This window comes from Saccopteryx bilineata, chromosome 10, assembly GCF_036850765.1.
Source record: "Saccopteryx bilineata isolate mSacBil1 chromosome 10, mSacBil1_pri_phased_curated, whole genome shotgun sequence".
In the NCBI taxonomy this organism is placed as follows: Eukaryota; Metazoa; Chordata; class Mammalia; order Chiroptera; family Emballonuridae; genus Saccopteryx; species Saccopteryx bilineata.
In genome coordinates this window covers 4,383,173-4,399,434 of record NC_089499.1, presented here as the reverse complement: position 1 = coordinate 4,399,434, position 16,262 = coordinate 4,383,173, and the positions used below count along the sequence as shown (strand labels likewise).

At 49.5% G+C, this 16,262-nt stretch overlaps 1 protein-coding gene across 1 annotated transcript in view; it reads right to left on the bottom strand.

The window, feature by feature from the left end:
- Window positions 1–4,271: 4,271 nt before the first annotated feature.
- Window positions 4,272–16,262, bottom strand: part of ARL8B (ADP ribosylation factor like GTPase 8B) — a 50,685-nt gene continuing 38,694 nt past the window's right edge. Inside the window, exons 4-7 of the mRNA XM_066244939.1 lie at window positions 15,267–15,360; window positions 12,474–12,541; window positions 11,941–12,011; window positions 4,272–6,484 (exon numbers count right to left, since the gene is read on the bottom strand). Of these exons, the coding sequence (XP_066101036.1) occupies window positions 6,435–6,484; window positions 11,941–12,011; window positions 12,474–12,541; window positions 15,267–15,360 (283 nt within the window). The 3' untranslated portion in view covers window positions 4,272–6,434. The remainder of the gene's footprint in view (window positions 6,485–11,940; window positions 12,012–12,473; window positions 12,542–15,266; window positions 15,361–16,262) is intronic.

Below are 16,262 nucleotides of genomic sequence, written 5' to 3'. Positions count from 1 at the left end.
AAGAAAGTGATTTTAAACAAAGAACCAGGCCCTGGCAGGTTGGCTCAGTGGTAGAGTGTCAGCCCGGTGTGCGCGTGTCCGAGTTCGATTTCCTGTCCCAGCACAGGGGAGAAGCAACAATCTGCTTCTCCACCTCTCCCTCCTCCCACAGCCATGGCTTGATTGGTTCAAGCGCACTGGCCTAGGCACTGAGGATGGCTCTGTGGAGCCTCTGCCGCAAGTGCTAAAAAATAGCTCGGTTGCGAGCATGACCCCGGATGGGCAGAGCACCGGCCCCGATGGGGGTTGCTGGGTGGATCCTTGTTGGGGCGCATGTGGGAGTCTATCTCTCCTCCTCTCACTTTGAAAAGAAGAAAAGAACCAAGCACACATTTTTGTTTACTTTTCGTGTTTTGTATAAATATGTTGGAAAGATAAACTGATGTAAGGGTTACCTGCAGGGCCAGGGTAGTGATGGAAGGTTGGTTCCTCAGCCATGGGTGGGATTGGGTTCATGTCTTTTCAATTTTTGAATTATGTGACTTACCTATTAAAAATAAACTTGTCCAAAAAATACAAGTGGTGGGATACTCTGGGTTCTCTTCAGATTGCATCAATCTTTCGCCTTTTACACAAAATAAAAGCGGTGTGCTTTCTTTCCCACTACTAAATCAATCAAATGCGGCCACTACCCCAGCAGGAACTGACACTTACCACCCAAGCAAGTGGCAGGGATATTCCTGGAGAGGAGGAATTCTACAGTCTAACCTTTCTTTGAAGGGTGAGAAGAGCTAGTGCTTTCATTAACTGGTGAGAGCTATGAAAAATAATAGCAATTTCTTTCTCTTTAGAGAATGATACAGACAGAAAAGGAGATATCTAATTCATATACCGGGTAACTAGAAACCATAGAACCTTAAAATGTAGCCACAAAAAAGGGTATAGAGACAGATTGACAAAGCTGCCGGGTGGGCCTGAGCTGGCTGAGGAGATACTACGATGAGCAATCCTACACGTTCTACTTCCCGTGTTCAAAAGGGAACACGTTAGTTTTGTTGCTCCCACCCCCACCCCCACCCTCACTACTTTGAAAGGAAGTGTCTTCCAAAAAACGACTCCAGGTTTCTCCAAACTCCAAATAAATTCTAGCAGAAACTAGAAACAGAGTAGCTATAAAGTGTTAAACGTTACCTCTAAACCATTTACCCCCAAATTGGTATATATATTTCCACATTGTATACCAATATACAGGTTCTGCAGTCTGGAAGAAATGCTTTAAAATTTTTAAGTGGCTTTCAAAGTATAAACCCCTGTGTTCATAGCATTTTCTTCACACCAAATGTTAAGTTAGTGTATCATTTTGCAGAATGTCTGTGATCTCTAACCCGTAACTATGTTAAAATGCAAAGTTATAAAGTGTAAACATTTGTGTTTTGGATTATTTTCAAGTGGAAGAACAATAACATATTTACAAGGGTAAGTGGGTGTTCCCACCTCTCCTTTGTTACACCCCTGTCCAAATCTCAGGCTGCTAGAGCCCAGAGCCCTTGAGTGGAAGAAATTGTATCGGAGATAAGGTACTAGGGAGCCAGTACAGTAGGGACCGGGGCTTCAGCCATTCACTTGTCACATGATCTGTCAAAGGCAAAGAGAACCCGACCTTGCCATGCTCACCGCCGACAGAACCAAGCTACGTTAACATTCTCAAATCACAATTCTTTTCCTGCTACATTCCTTCCTTTAACGAACATCCCAGGAAAGAATGAAGCTAAGGCATCTTCCCCTGCTCCCATTCCTGCTGGGAACTGGAATGACATCACCACTGCCTTGAGATTTTCAAACAGAACTGCCTTAGTGAAGACAGGGATGGAATGAGTGACGGCTGGGGCTCGGACTCCAGAACCTCTGTGGCTTTGCCTCGCACTTTCGACCTGCTTCTGCTTCCCCAAGATCATTCAGGAGGCAGCCGTCATGACGGTAGCCATTTTAATTAACACCAAATTTTAAACAGAAATTGTGCCTGACCTGCAGTGGTGCAGAGGATCAAGTGTGGACCTGGAATGCCGAGGTCCCTGGTTTGAAACCCTGTGCTTGCTCGATCAAGGCACATAGTGCTATTTGTTGATGCTTCCTGCTCCTTCCCCCTTTCTCTCTTTCCTCTCTCTAAAAAAACCAATAAATAAAAATCTTAAAAAAAACTGTGTGGAGGCTATTTACTCATCAACAGGAAACACCTGCAGTGGACGCCCGCGTGCTTGTGGAACTGCACGTTTAAGGGAAGTCAGTAAGACGGGTGTTCACTTTGCTGTCTTCCTTCTCAAGGGTCTTCACTGACACACGTTCAGGGCACCACCTTCAAAGTTTGTAACTAAATGAAAACATTTCAAATTCTAAACATGGTTTCCCCTTAACAGCCAATTTCAAGTAAATCATGTGGCCAGCTGAATGTGACAGTTATGGTGCTGCCTACCATGAATTTAAATTGTTCTTCCAGGCCAGGCACAATTTGCCAGACCCAGAGGGGTCAGAATGACCAAATCAACAGGGGTTCAGTGTAACTAAATCTATGTGGACAGAAGGCACAAGGCAATTAGTTCCTCAGTCAAAACAATAAGTATGACAATGACCCAGTCCAGTCTAATCTAGTCAATTTACCTGATGGAATCAAAGGGGTTGATTTTAGAAGTCTCAGTTTTTGAAAGCAGATACACTGCTCATAAAAAGTAGGGGATTATTTTACTGCTTCATATTCATTATAAAATATCTCTGGCCCTGGCCGGTTGGCTCAGTGGTAGAGTTTCTGCCTGGCGTGTGAAGTCCCAGGTTCAATTCCCAGTCAGGGCACACAGGAGAAGCACCATCTGCTTCTCTACCCTTCCCCCTTTTCTCCCTCTCTGTCTCTATCTTCCCGACCCGCAGCCAAAGCTCTATGGGAGCAAAGTTGGCCAGGGCACTGAGGATGGCACCATGGCCTCTGCCTCAGGCGCTAGAATGGCTCTGGCTGCAGCGAAGCAATGCCCCAGATGGGCAGAGCATCGCCCCTGGTGGGCATGCAGGGTGGATCCCGGTCAGGCGCATGCAGGAGTCTGCCTCCCTGCTTCTAACTTTGAAAAAAAAAAAAAAAAAAAAGAAATACCCCCTAATTTTTGTGAGCAGTATATAAACTTACAATCAAAGGTAAAGTAAGCTAACTATACCCCCCCCATTCAAAAACCACTTGGACAGCCTAACCAGGAGGTGGCGCAGTGGATAGAGCGTCAGACTGGGATGCGGAAGGACCCAGGTTCAAGACCCTGAGGTTGCCAGCTTGAGTGCAGACTCATCTGGTTTGAGCAAAGCTCACCAGCTTGGACCCAAGGTCGCTGGCTTGAGCAAGGGGTTACTCGGTCTGCTGAAGGCCCGCGGTCAAGGCACATATGAGAAAGCAATCAATGAACAACTAAGGTGTTGCAACGTGCAATGAAAAACTAATGATTGATGCTTCTCATCTCTCTCCATTCCTGTCTGTCCCTGTCTATCCCTCTCTCTGACTCACTCTCTGTAAAAAATAAATAAATAAATAAATAAATAAATAAATAAAACCACTTGGACAAGAGGGTGGTCAGAAGAGGAACAAATTGATCGCTTGACTCCACCAATTCAATAAAACAATTTTCACCTGATATTCAAGGCACTTCTGCCCTAAAGATAGTAAATTATACAACCAATTGGCCACTAGTAGAGATCTGTTATTTTTATGAGACTGATGTGCTACCTACCGGTGCTAACAAGGCACCTTATCATTTAAAAAAAATTTTATTTATTGACTTTAGAGAGAGGAGAGAGAGAGAGAGAAGGGGGGAGCAATGGGAAGCATCAAAGCATATTGTTTCTCATATGTGCCCTGACTGGGCAAGTCTGGGGTTTTGAACTGGGGACCTCCGCATTCCAGGTCCACGCTTTACCCACTGCGCTACCACAGGTTAGGTTGTTTTTGTTTGTTTTTTTTAAAAAAAGGATTATAAAATAGTTAATGAGTGCTTGCCACTTTAAAAGTCCTCAATCTGGGCCCTGGCGGGTAGCTCAATTGAAAGGTCATACAGATACTGATCCCTGGTCAGGGTCCATGTTTCAAGAGCCAACAATGAATGCATCAACAACTGGAGCACGAAGTCGTTTCTCTTTCTCCGTTCCTCTCTCTATAAGCGATAACTAAAACAAACAATAAATAAAAGCCCTAAATTTGATATATCATGATGGTTAGCATCTCCTGCATCCACCGTCAAAATAAAAATGACAGAATCAGTCACGTGGATATTTTAAAAGTTTATTTCACCTTTAGCCTACAGACTCAGTTCTTTGAGAGCTGAGCTGGTTTCTTTCTTGCACACATTCACACACCCTCCTCACTGGGTCTAACCCTTCATCCCATCCCAAAAAGTCAGCATCTCCCATTAATGATGCTCATTTTAAGTTAAAATTGTCAATACAACCCTCAAAATGCAAGTTTATTGAATAAAGCTGAGAAGAGCAGTAAACAGACAAAAAATGCATCCACCTAAATAAAAAATTCACGTATTTACAAAGTTCAGTACTGTTATGTTTTCACATGCAGAGGTTAATAATGCACAGGAAAATGTCGACAGTAGTGTCTGGGTGTCTTGAAATGCTGAAAGCAATGAACAGACACACAAACACACCAAGGTGTTAGCTGTAGGTCAATTCTGGACCCATGCGGTCCCGAGTCACACATTCTAGTTCCCATTCCTCCTTTTAGGCACGAGCAAATCGCCACATTCTCTGTAACGGTTCACAGTGACCAACCATTCATGGCGTTGAACTGCAGTAGCGAATGTAACTAACCTTTGATGACAGAACCATCCGCCCCCCCAGGGAGTAGGCAACATGCTTCAGATAATAACAGAATTTTAAAAGCCGAGATTCTACGCATGAAAATGTGGCTGGAGCAAATTAAGTAGTGTTTGTGCAGCGCAGCGTTCTGTACAGACACTGCTACGGCCACAGCGTCTCCAGATGCAAACTGGGGCCAGTCAGGGGCCTCACGGCGACTGCACTCTGAGTGCCCAGCGTGTCTGGAACGTGCTGGCCATGTGGGGGCTGCTTAACAAAAGAAACAAAGTCGCACAGGGACAGGCCGCGTGGCCACCACAGCCGCACCTACCGCAGCGGTCGTGGGAAGCAGTCTGTGCGCGAACCATAGCACCGTGTCCCCGCGTGGATGTGGAGAGCGCACACGACAGACCAGCTTTAGACTCCCACACCCCGCCTCCCAGAAGCCGACAGCAAGCAGCCTCAGGCCCTCAGTTCCGAGTCTGACCCGTCACCCACCAGCCTGCAGCCGTTCCGCACGATCCCTTTAGACGGGGCGGCAGCTCTAGAGTTGTCACGATAACTGAGATGTCTAACGGCACCAGGCAAACAAGTGCCCACGCTTACATCAGTAAGAGAGAAAGGCAAGAACTCTGTGTGTGCACGGATCTAGTGTGCTGAGAGTCCACTGTCTGCCTGGATATGAAGAGTCAGGGGTCAGGAGTGCCGCCAGGCCACTGCCCGACAGGAGGACTGCAGAGAGAGAGGACGGAGTCTGACACTCTTCACACGCTTTATTACATTGGCCGGAATGCTCTAAATTCATGAAAGCTTTGGAGAAAATCTTCAATTCCCAACCCCTTAAAAAAGTGTGTTGAACCAGCAAAAAAAAAAAAAAGGAAAAAATAGAGAAGTAACGATCTGGACAGATACAGAACAGCATGCCTTAGTTCCTCCCATGTCCCCAGCGGCATCTGGTGACAATTCTCAGAAAGCAGAATCTTTTAAAAATTCATCACGTAAGGTCTCACCAGTGTGAAGGACCAATGACAACATTGATCTGGTGCCTCTGTTCACTCTTGGCGGGCCATTTTTAAAATTCCTAAGGTGTAAGTATACATTTCACATGCATTTGTGGGAGACGTCAACATTGTGTTCACATCCCACGTGAGTCAGGCTAAAGGTTCTCTAAGTACTGCGCGCGGCACTAGAAACTCCATGCTGTACCAGGTCAGTGTCAGTGGGAAGCTACTAGACTCTACAATGAAGTATCAGATAGACGTTTACCAAAAACCAATATAAAAATCTGGCCCACAAAGACCAGAACAGAAATATGCAATTTTCTTGATTTAAGATGGTCAAAAGTATGTTTTTTGTTTTGTTTTTTTAAAAAAAATCTCTACACACTGTTTAAGACAGTACGTATAAGAAGCCTTTGTGTGTGCTGACTTTATCATGACAACTCTAGCTGATTCGGTATGAAGGGTTAGGGACACACATCGTCAGCAGTGCACATGAGAAATAAACTCTGAAAAGGCAATTTCTTGGGTTTAGGAAGGACCGTATTCTGGGAAGTACTTCAGCGGAACGGGCAGTAGTTCTAGGATTATAGCCAGGAAGGACTGGAAGACTCCAGGAAGTGCTTTTCAGCTTCTTCTAGATTTTGAATGTTGAATAAGCCACTGAAGTGTGATATCTAAAAGATGGAGAGAAAAAAGGCGTTAAAATACTAAAATTAAGAAATGGAACACCAGAGAGAATATTTAAAACACAGCTAATTCAAAGCACACGCTGGGCCAGCCCTCTTCTGCTTTCTGGACCTGTCCTCCGGTTCCACTACCTGACGCCCTGGGGACCATCGAGGAAGGACGAGACCGAAGAGTCTGGTTTAAAAGTGAAAGTGTGCCTGACCTGTGGTGGCGCAGTGGATAAAGCGTCGACCTGGAAATGCTGAGGTCGCCGGTTCGAAACCCTGGGCTTGCCTGGTCAAGGCACATATGGGAGTTGATGCTTCCAGCTCCTCCCCCCCTTCTCTCTCTCTGTCTCTCCTCTCTCTCTCTCTCTCTCTCTGTCTCTCCCTCTCCTCTCTAAAATGAATAAAAAAAAAAAAAAAAAAAAAAAAAAAAAAAAAAAAGTGAAAGTGTGTAAAGGCCGCTTGTGCCATCTTTCATTCACTCAAAAATCTGCTGCCCGCCTGTAAGGCCAGACACCGTGAGTGCCAGGCACGTGGACTTGGGAGGAGCAGGCCGGGTACCGTGAGTGCCGGGCACCGTGAGTGTCGGGCATGTGGATGTGGGGGGAGCAGGCCGGGTACCGTGAGTGCCGGGCACGTGGACGTGGGAGGAGCAGGCCGGGTACCGTGAGTGCCGGGCACGTGAACGTGGGAGGAGCAGGCCGGGTACCGTGAGTGCCGGGCACGTGAACGTGGGAGGAGCAGGCCGGGTACCGTGAGTGCCGGGCACGTGAACGTGGGAGGAGCAGGCCGGGTACCGTGAGTGCCGGGCATGTGAACGTGGGAAGAGCAGGCCGGGTACCGTGAGTGCTGGGCACCGTGAGTGTTGGGTATGTGGATGTGGGAGGAGCAGGCCGGGTACCGTGAGTGCTGGGCACCATGAGTGCCGGGCATGTGTATGTGGGAGGAGCAGGCCAGGTACCATGAGTGCCGGGCACGCAGATGTGGGGAGAGCAGGCTGGGTACCGTTGAGTGCCGGGCACGCAGGCGTGGGAGGAGCCGGGCCGAGCACCGTGAGTGCCGGGCACGTGGACGTGGGAGGAGCCGGGCCGGGCACCGTGAGTGCCGGGCACGCGGATGTGGGGGGAGCCCTCCCCACCCTCAAGGAGCTTCAAGCATCGCAGTTGGAAAACATACCAGTGATCATCGGGGGCTGGGGGCTGTCCCACAGACGCCAGGCAAAGGGAACAGTGTGGCACTCCGGGTGGATCATCAGTGACAAGAGTGGCCGAGGCCCGGGAGTGGCGGGGCAGACACTCACTGCTAAGGCTGGAGCAGAGGTTCCTGACCCCAGCCTTGACATGTGGGGCTGATTAACTCTCTGCTGGGAAGGGCGGAGGCCCCTTCCTGTGCATGGTAGAATGTTCTGCCACATCCATGACCTTCACCACCCGATGCCATTATCATCATCCCCCTCAGTTCTGACAACCAGGAACATCTCCAGACATTGCCAAGTGTCCCCTGGTGAGCAAACTTGTCCTCAGTTGAGAACCACATGGTACAGGGAGCCAGATAACCTTGTATGCCACTCTGAGACGCTAAGAAATTTAGACTTTATTCTCAAGTCAATGGAAAGTTATTGGGGAATTAATTTTTAGCAGGGAAATTGTATCAGTAAGATCAACAGTGGCGACATCAGGCCAGCCTGGCGCACTGCCAGCACAGACACAATCCCTGGTACCAGGACAGGATGGAGGCCCACAGCCAGCCGGGCGCCGAGGATGGGGCGGGAGAGGGCGCAAACGAGCTGCACGACCACAGGGGGGCGCAGGCCTTGGCGACCGACTACATGCTGAGGGTGAGAGGGCTCGCCTGGCCTGAAGGAGTGTGTGTCACCGAGCTGCTGAGTGACGTGGGGAGGAAGGGAAGAACAGCCTTGAGAAGAAAGGCGAAGAACTCAGACACAGGCAAGAGTTTGTGGCATGTGCAGAAGGTAACAGTAACACAGGCGCCCCACAGAGAGGGGGCGCTGTACAGACAAGAGAAGGAGGTGGAGACTGGCAAGATGCCACCCGAACGGTAGCAGCTGAGAACAGCCAAGAAAAGCATTCAGACCGAGACAAGAAGTCAGCGAAGTCAGCAAAGTCAGCACACTGCCTCCCTGCCCTCCAGCGCCTCCCAGTGTGTCTGCCGTGCGCTCCCGGCGCCCCAGCTCCCACAGCTCAGGGGCGGTGACACCCACACGACACACAACAGAGGGGAGCTGAACCCACACGACCACTCGCTGTCGCTGTCGTGGAAACAAACTGACGAATGGAGCCCATCTGCTGAAGCAGGCGGTCTGCCCCTCAAGGGGAGGCCAGAGACGGGTCGCCACGAAGCCATGCCCATCTGGACTGCACCAGGGAAAGGCAGGCCCGGAAGGGAAATGACAAGGTTCAAGTATTGCAGAAATTTACCCAAAATAAAATAATCTTATGGACACTGGACAGAGGAGAGGGATCCTTAAGACTAGATAAAAAAGCAGACAAGAAATAAAACTGTCAACTTCCACGACAAAAAGGCTGCAGTTGTGAGCCGTCATTGCAAAGATCACCCTCCCAGATTCATCTGTTCTGTGTGTGGTTTGAGGCCACATGACCAGGGAAACGAAAGTGTTTCCTGCGCCACATTAGGGAGCTGAATGTATAATATATGACCCATGTGTACTTGTTGGAGCAATTTATTAGTAAATTGATAAATCTGACACTAAAATATGCTATAAAAGCTGAAATTAACAAGGACGTTTTGACTTGAATACTTGGCTGTTAGTTGTATTTCTTGCTTCAAATAAACAGGCATTCTGATTTATAAGCTACTCACTTTGAATCTAGTTAAAGTGGACCAGTCTTCCCGGGGCTTGCTACGCCCACGTGAACCAGGAGCTGGTCTGCGAGCCACCCGCTGACCGGGAGCCCCATGTGAACCAGGAGCTGGTCTGCGAGCCACCCGCTGACCGGGAGCCCCATGTGAACCAGGAGCTGGTCTGCGAGCCATCCGCTGACTGGGAGCCCCATGTGAACCAGGAGCTGGTCTGCGAGCCACCCGCTGACCGGGAGCCCCACAGCAAACCCTGGTGTTCTCAACAGCTCTCCTGCCTCCGCTTCCTAACCAACCCCACGGGAACTTCCCTCAGGAAAGAATCTGGCTAGTCTGTCATGGTTGGTAAAACAAGGATTTTACTCTCAATTCAACCCCCGCCCCATTTTCGGAACTAGTAAATCCAAGGGATGATGGATTTAGGAACAGCACAGTGCCCTAACAGCTGTGGTTAGTACAGGACGGAACTGCTCAGCCCCCCACCGCAGGCCTGGCGCTCTAGGCTGGACAGTTTCCGGCGTAGGTGTGTAGGGGGTGTAGAGTATCACATCCTTGTTCTCTACAACTAGACACCAGAATCACCTTCCTCGTGACGACAGCCCATAAATCCTTCCAGACATTGCCAACAGTCTCCTAGAGAAAACCCTTACTGAGAACCACTGGTATGCACGTAAATTCTGTCTCAACTTAAAATTTAACAAGAGTTACCGCCAACAAAGGAAAAGACATTTTAAACAAGCTTGAAGTCAGCTTAAATGCGTGAATTGTATGTTCTCAAATTAACTGAATATTCCAATGTAACAAGTCACTTACTCTATCCATTTAATAGAGAATTTGTGTCTGCCAGCAAAGTAATGGGCTCAGATTGCTTTGAGTGGTCTGAAAGAAAGCCCGAATCAGCCAGAAAACTAGTTTCAACACTTTGAGCTCATGTTTGAGGGGGTGGGGAAGGAGCGTGGCAGAGACTGGAATTGATGTGGGAAAGGGTTAAGTATGATGAGAGCCAATGCTGAACAAAGGCTAAAGGGAAAATATTAAAATGCCTTTAACACTTATTATTTTTCCTGAAGCTGGAAACGGGGAGGCAGTCAGACAGACTCCCGCATGCGCCCGACCAGGATCTACCCGGTACGCCCACCGGGGGCGATGCTCTGCCCATCTGGGGCGTTGCTCTGTTGCAACCAGAGCCATTCCAGCGCCTGAGGCAGAGGCCACAGAGCCATCCTCAGCGCCCAGGCAAACTTTGCTCCAATGGAGCCTCGGCTGCGGGAGGGGAAGAGAGAGATGGAGGGGGGAGGGGTGGAGAAGCAGATGGGCGCTTCTCCTGTGTGCCCTGGCCGGGAATCAAACCCAGGACTCCTGCACGCAAGTCGATGCTCTACCACTGAGCCAACCGGCCAGGGCCAACACTTATTATTATTTTGAGAGTATGTTTACTAACGCTGGGGACAGTGAAACATGAAGGATTTAGGAAGCAGCAGCAGGGAGAGCCCAGGCGGGAGAAGAGGGGCCTTGGGGCAGGTTCAGGGGGTGGCCTGGGATGAGCTGCCGCCCGCCCCGCCCGCCCGGCTGCAGGTCTCGGGGCCCCTCAGAGTGTGGGAGACGCACGCCTGTGGGGCAGAAAGGCAGGGTGTGCTCCGGGAGGGAGAGCACCCAGAGTACCTTGAACACCCTGTTTTGGCACTATTCATTGCACTTATTTCTGCACACTTTTGTAATAATTCCTCAGCGAGTTTTACCTGAGACCACAGCTGAGCCACCACATACTTACTCTTAAGAACTCTAGACTGAACCGTGTCCCCTAAAAATTCACATCCACCAGGAACCTCAGAATTTATTTGGAAATAGGGTCTTTGCAGATGGAGTTAAATGAGTTAGTTAAAATGAGATCATACTGGTTATGGGGGCCCTAATCCATGACAAGTGTCCTTATTGGAAGAGAAAACAGACACACAGGGCACACACAGAGAAGGCCACACGAGGCCGGGGGCAGAAACTGGTGATGCAGCTCCAAGCCCCGGAATGCCAAGGACCGCTGGCCGTCCCCACAGCGCGGAGAGGCAAGGCCCCCCCAGAGCCTTCGGAGAGCAGGCTCTGCCCACACCCCGACCTCACACGTCCGGCCTCCTGAACTGAAAGGAACAGGTATGTACTAAGCCACTCAGTCTGCGGCACTTTGCTACGGCAGTCCTAGGAAATCAATACAGACATTAAGCAGATAAGGGTATTCTGGGTTTATACCTCTAACAGAGGGGTAAAATATTGCAGTAAAACGCTGGTCCCATAAAGGAAAAATGGGTATTGTGCCTATGGGCCAATTTTTGTAAAATGTTATTTCAAGACTGTCACAGCTGGATACTAGTTCTGTGAAAATTGACACAATGAATTGAAGCCCCATCTGCTTCACTTCGTGTCTCTATTGCGTCTGCGTCTTCAAATAGTGCAGAGCAGAGTCCGGATGTGAAACCTGTGTCAAAGGTATGACATCTACTCTTCTTCTGAAGCAAAACAACAGCACTCCATGAAAGAAGTCAAACAGAAATGGGGGGTAATAAAGGGAAATATCATCAGACACCCCTTCCAATCATAACCTGTTCTTCCAAAAACCCGTCATTTCTTACCTATATTATCCTTTTCTTTGCAAGAAATTGAATAGCAGCAAATTTCTCTATCCTGAATAGCAGACAGGTTCCTATAAGAAGCAGAATTGAGAGAATCAGTCTGGGCTTAAATTAGCTCAATTTTATTTTATTTTTTTTAAATTTTTTATTTATTAATTCATTTTAGAGAGGAGAGTGAGACAGAGAGAAAGAGAGAGAGAGAGGAAGGGGGGAGGAGCTGGAAGCATCAACTCCCATATGTGCCTTGACCAGGCAAGCCCAGGGTTTTGAACTGGCGACCTCAGCATTTCCAGGTCGACGCTTTATCCACTGCGCCACCACAGGTCAGGCTATTTTATTTTTTTATTACTAAGGTAAATAAATTATTTTACTAAAACGTTAGGGGTTTGCTTCTCTGCAGGCCAGGTTTATCTGCCTAAAAACATAGCTAGATCATCACTGAAAATGCAACGATGCTAAACAAAGTAGTGGGGAAAACAGCACAATTTAGAACCAATTAAAATAAAAAGCCATCATTCATTCTTAAGACGTACATTTTTTCAATGAGCTGTTTCTCATCCAAGGCATTAGGAAGATCTCTCTTGTTTCCAAGGACTAGCACCTTTAAAAAGAAGATATAAAGAGTTAACATAAGAAATGTCAAAGAAGCAAATCATATTCATCTGTGTAAATACAAAAATGAGAATGTTACCACATGCCATGACATAAAGCATTTTGTGTAACTGGTGGCCACCTCACTCAGCCCACCACTTACAGCAGCACTCATTCTGACTTCCACGTGCAGATGCCTTTACTCAGGATGTGGCTGCCAACTTCGACTTGAATGCCTCAGCCTGCGGTGTGCATTCTGCCATGTCTTAGAAGAGCTCTACCAAAATGTGAATATGATCTAATAACAATGGTGGGGAACAGTTTTAACCTTTTTTTTAACTGTAAGCTGCTAATCATGTGTGTAAACAAGCTTTTATAATTCTGGGTCCGTCCCACAGAACATAACGTGTCAATCTGCCAGGGCAGTGGGCAAGTCTGGCGCTCAGAACGAACAGCATTGCCATCAGCCCTGGGAACAAACGCTGTCATCTGATCGCCAGGCGTGCTCTGAAGAGAGGGAAGCAGAGACGTGCTTTCCAGCCACCTCCCTGCCTGTCCCAGGTGGACCCGTCCTGCCTCGCAGAAAGCAAAGAGAACGAGTACCTGTAACGTCTCTGGTAACAGCCACGCTAAGAACTGGTGTCTGCGACGTCCAGCAAAGTACACGCCCCTTCTGCTGTCATACCTATCCTCTCTCTTACTGCCCTCCCCCCAACTCCACCCTGACTCTGGACCTCGCCGATTCTACTCACAGGTCCTAGATTCTCACCCACACAAAGGACAGAGAAACCAGGACGGAGGCCCAGAGAGCGGGGCAATGGAGCTCTCAAGGGATGTTAAACTACAGGGAGCCAGAGCCCAGGCTCGGTCTGTCTGGTCAGCTTGCCTTCCCTTCCCCCACTCCTACTGAAGTCACTGCGGTTCTCAAGCTGATGTGCCTTGAGTTCCTAACACGGCATCGTGGGCACGTGTGACGAGCTGTTGGTTATGGGGCTGCCTGGCATCTCAGCCTTCTTCCTACATTTAGGAAAGCTCCACCTTATGAACCTGACTCCCAGTAAAGCTACTTGCTTCTGTAGATAAATCGCTTTCCCAGCTTTCTTTTTGGCTGGAGCATGGGGACACGATCCAGAGGCAACCCAAACTGACTGCAGAGCCAGCGCTGCAGGAAACGGACGGGCACCACCTTCCCAGGACTGGTCACCAAGAACCCTCCCAGTGCCGAGACGAGACCGAGATTACTCCTGGTCTGTGAGATAGTTTGTAACAGAGAAGAAAATGACAGATCCCAAATCTGGTTGTGCAGCGTACCAGCGGCCAGGTGGCCCTGAGTGGCAGCTGTCAGAAAGCAGGGGCAACCCCCCGACCTCAGCATGCTGTGAGGGTCAACTGAGCCAACACACCCCGAGCATCTGCCACCCATGAACTTCTCACGAGTGGTACCACCTGCCACCTGACTAAATACGCCAGGAACTAGGGATTCCTCCCTACAACTTCCCTTCCAGTCGGTCCAAGGCTGAGGGACTGTTCCTCCCTACAACTTCCCTTCCAGTCGATCCAAGGCACGACATCTGCTCCTGTCTCACCACCTTGGCCACCACCTTACTCTATGGGCTGCGATCTGTCAGGACATCTTCACCAGCTTCCTAGAACTGTCCTTGGAGTCCTTCTTGCCACTTCAGTCCGTTCTTATTTATTTATTTATTTATTTATTTATTTATTTATATTTTTCTGAAGCTGGAAACGTGGAGAGACAGTCAGACAGACTCCCGCATGCGCCCGACCGGGATCCACCTGGCACGCCCACCAGGGGCGACACTGCCCACCAGGGGGCGATGCTCTGCCCCTCCAGGGCATCGCTCTGCCGCGACCAGAGCCACTCTAGCGCCTGGGGCAGAGGCCAAGGAGCCATCCCCAGCGCCCGGGCCATCTTTGCTCCAATGGAGCCTTGGCTGCAGGAGGGGAAGAGAGAGACAGAGAGGAAAGAGGGGGGGTGGAGAAGCAAATGGGTGCTTCTCCTATGTGCCCTGGCCGGGAATCGAACCCAGGTCCCCTGCACGCCAGGCCGACACTCTACCGCTGAGCCAACCGGCCAGGGCCTTCAGTCCGTTCTTAAGTTGCAATCACAAGGATTTAAGTAATAAGTCAGGTCGCTTAAATACTGCAATGGCTCCCCAGCCGGCCTAGCTCCCACGGCCTCCTCCAGCATGCCCGCTGCCCTGCGCCCGCTCTGCTCTGTGCTCCAGAGACTGGCCTCCTCTGTGGGCCCTGCGTCCTCCCACCAAAGGGCCTCCGAGTGTCACACCCTCACCCCTCAGCTTGAGCACTGCCTCCCCAGGGAGACGGTTCTTCCCTCAAACCGGATCTAATCTCCTCAAGTCACACTCACGGCCCAGGCACCTCTCCCGGCGGCACTTATCCGAGCCGTCATTTTGTGACTTCATGGCATCTACCTTTCCTACCAGACCACAGGCTCCACGATGGCAGGTGAGCCCCCCTACATGCTGTGTCCATCACTGCCCAGCGTGGAGCACGCTCCTGCTGCAGGTGGTCTGGGATGCGGCTGCTCAGGAGAGGAAACAGCGCAGTGCCCAGGACACAGCAGGTGCTCGGCAAGTGCGAGCCTTCCAGACTGGTATCAAACATAATTACACAATTGTATAATGTGTAGCTTTAATAATATAGTAACTATAGCTATTATATATAATGCAAAATAACAAGGACTCCATACTTACTGGAATTCCCTGTAACTGTGGTTTATCTAGAAGATTATGTAGTTCGTTTCGTGAAGCTTCTATCTTATCACGGTCCGCAGCATCTATCATGTAACTTAAAAAGAAAGTGATCTCAGTATGTCATGTTCTTTGCTGATCACAACGCATTTTTTTTTTTTTTTTTTATTTTTTATTTTTTTGCATTTTTCTGAAGCTAGAAACAGGGAGAGACAGTCAGACAGACTCCCGCATGCGCCCGACCGGGATCCACCCGGCACGCCCACCAGGGGGCGACGCTCTGCCCATCCTGGGCGTCGCCATGTTGCGACCAGAGCCACTCTAGCGCCTGGGGCAGAGGCCACAGAGCCATCCCCAGCGCCCGGGCCATCTTTGCTCCAATGGAGCCTTGGCTGCGGGAGGAAAAGAGAGAGACAGAGAGGAAGGCGCGGCGGAGGGGTGGAGAAGCAAATGGGCACTTCTCCTATGTGCCCTGGCCGGGAATCGAACCCGGGTCCTCCGCACGCTAGGCTGACGCTCTACCGCTGAGCCAACACAACGCATTTTTAAATTGACACTACATACTCTGTGGCCAGGTGGCTCAGTTGGTTAAGAAAGTTTTCCCAATATGCCAAGGTTGTGGGTTCAATCCCCAGTCAGGGCACGTACAAGAAACAACCAATAAATGCATAAATAAGTGGAACAACAAATCGATGTCTCTCTCTCAAAACAATCAATAAATAAAAATTTGATTGCCCTGGTTGGTTGGCTCAGTGGTAGAAAGTTGGCTCGGTGTGTGAAAGTCCCAGGTTTGATTCTTGGCCAGGGCACACAGAAGCGCCCATCTGCTTCTCCATCCTTCTCTCTCTCCTTTCTCTCTATCTAGCTCTTCCTCTCCTGCAGCCAAGGCTCCATTGGAGCAAAGTTGGCCCGGGGCACTGAGGATGGCTCTGTGGCCTCTGCCTCAGGTGCTAGAATGGCTACGGCCACAACGGAGCAACGCCCCAGAGGGGCAGAGCA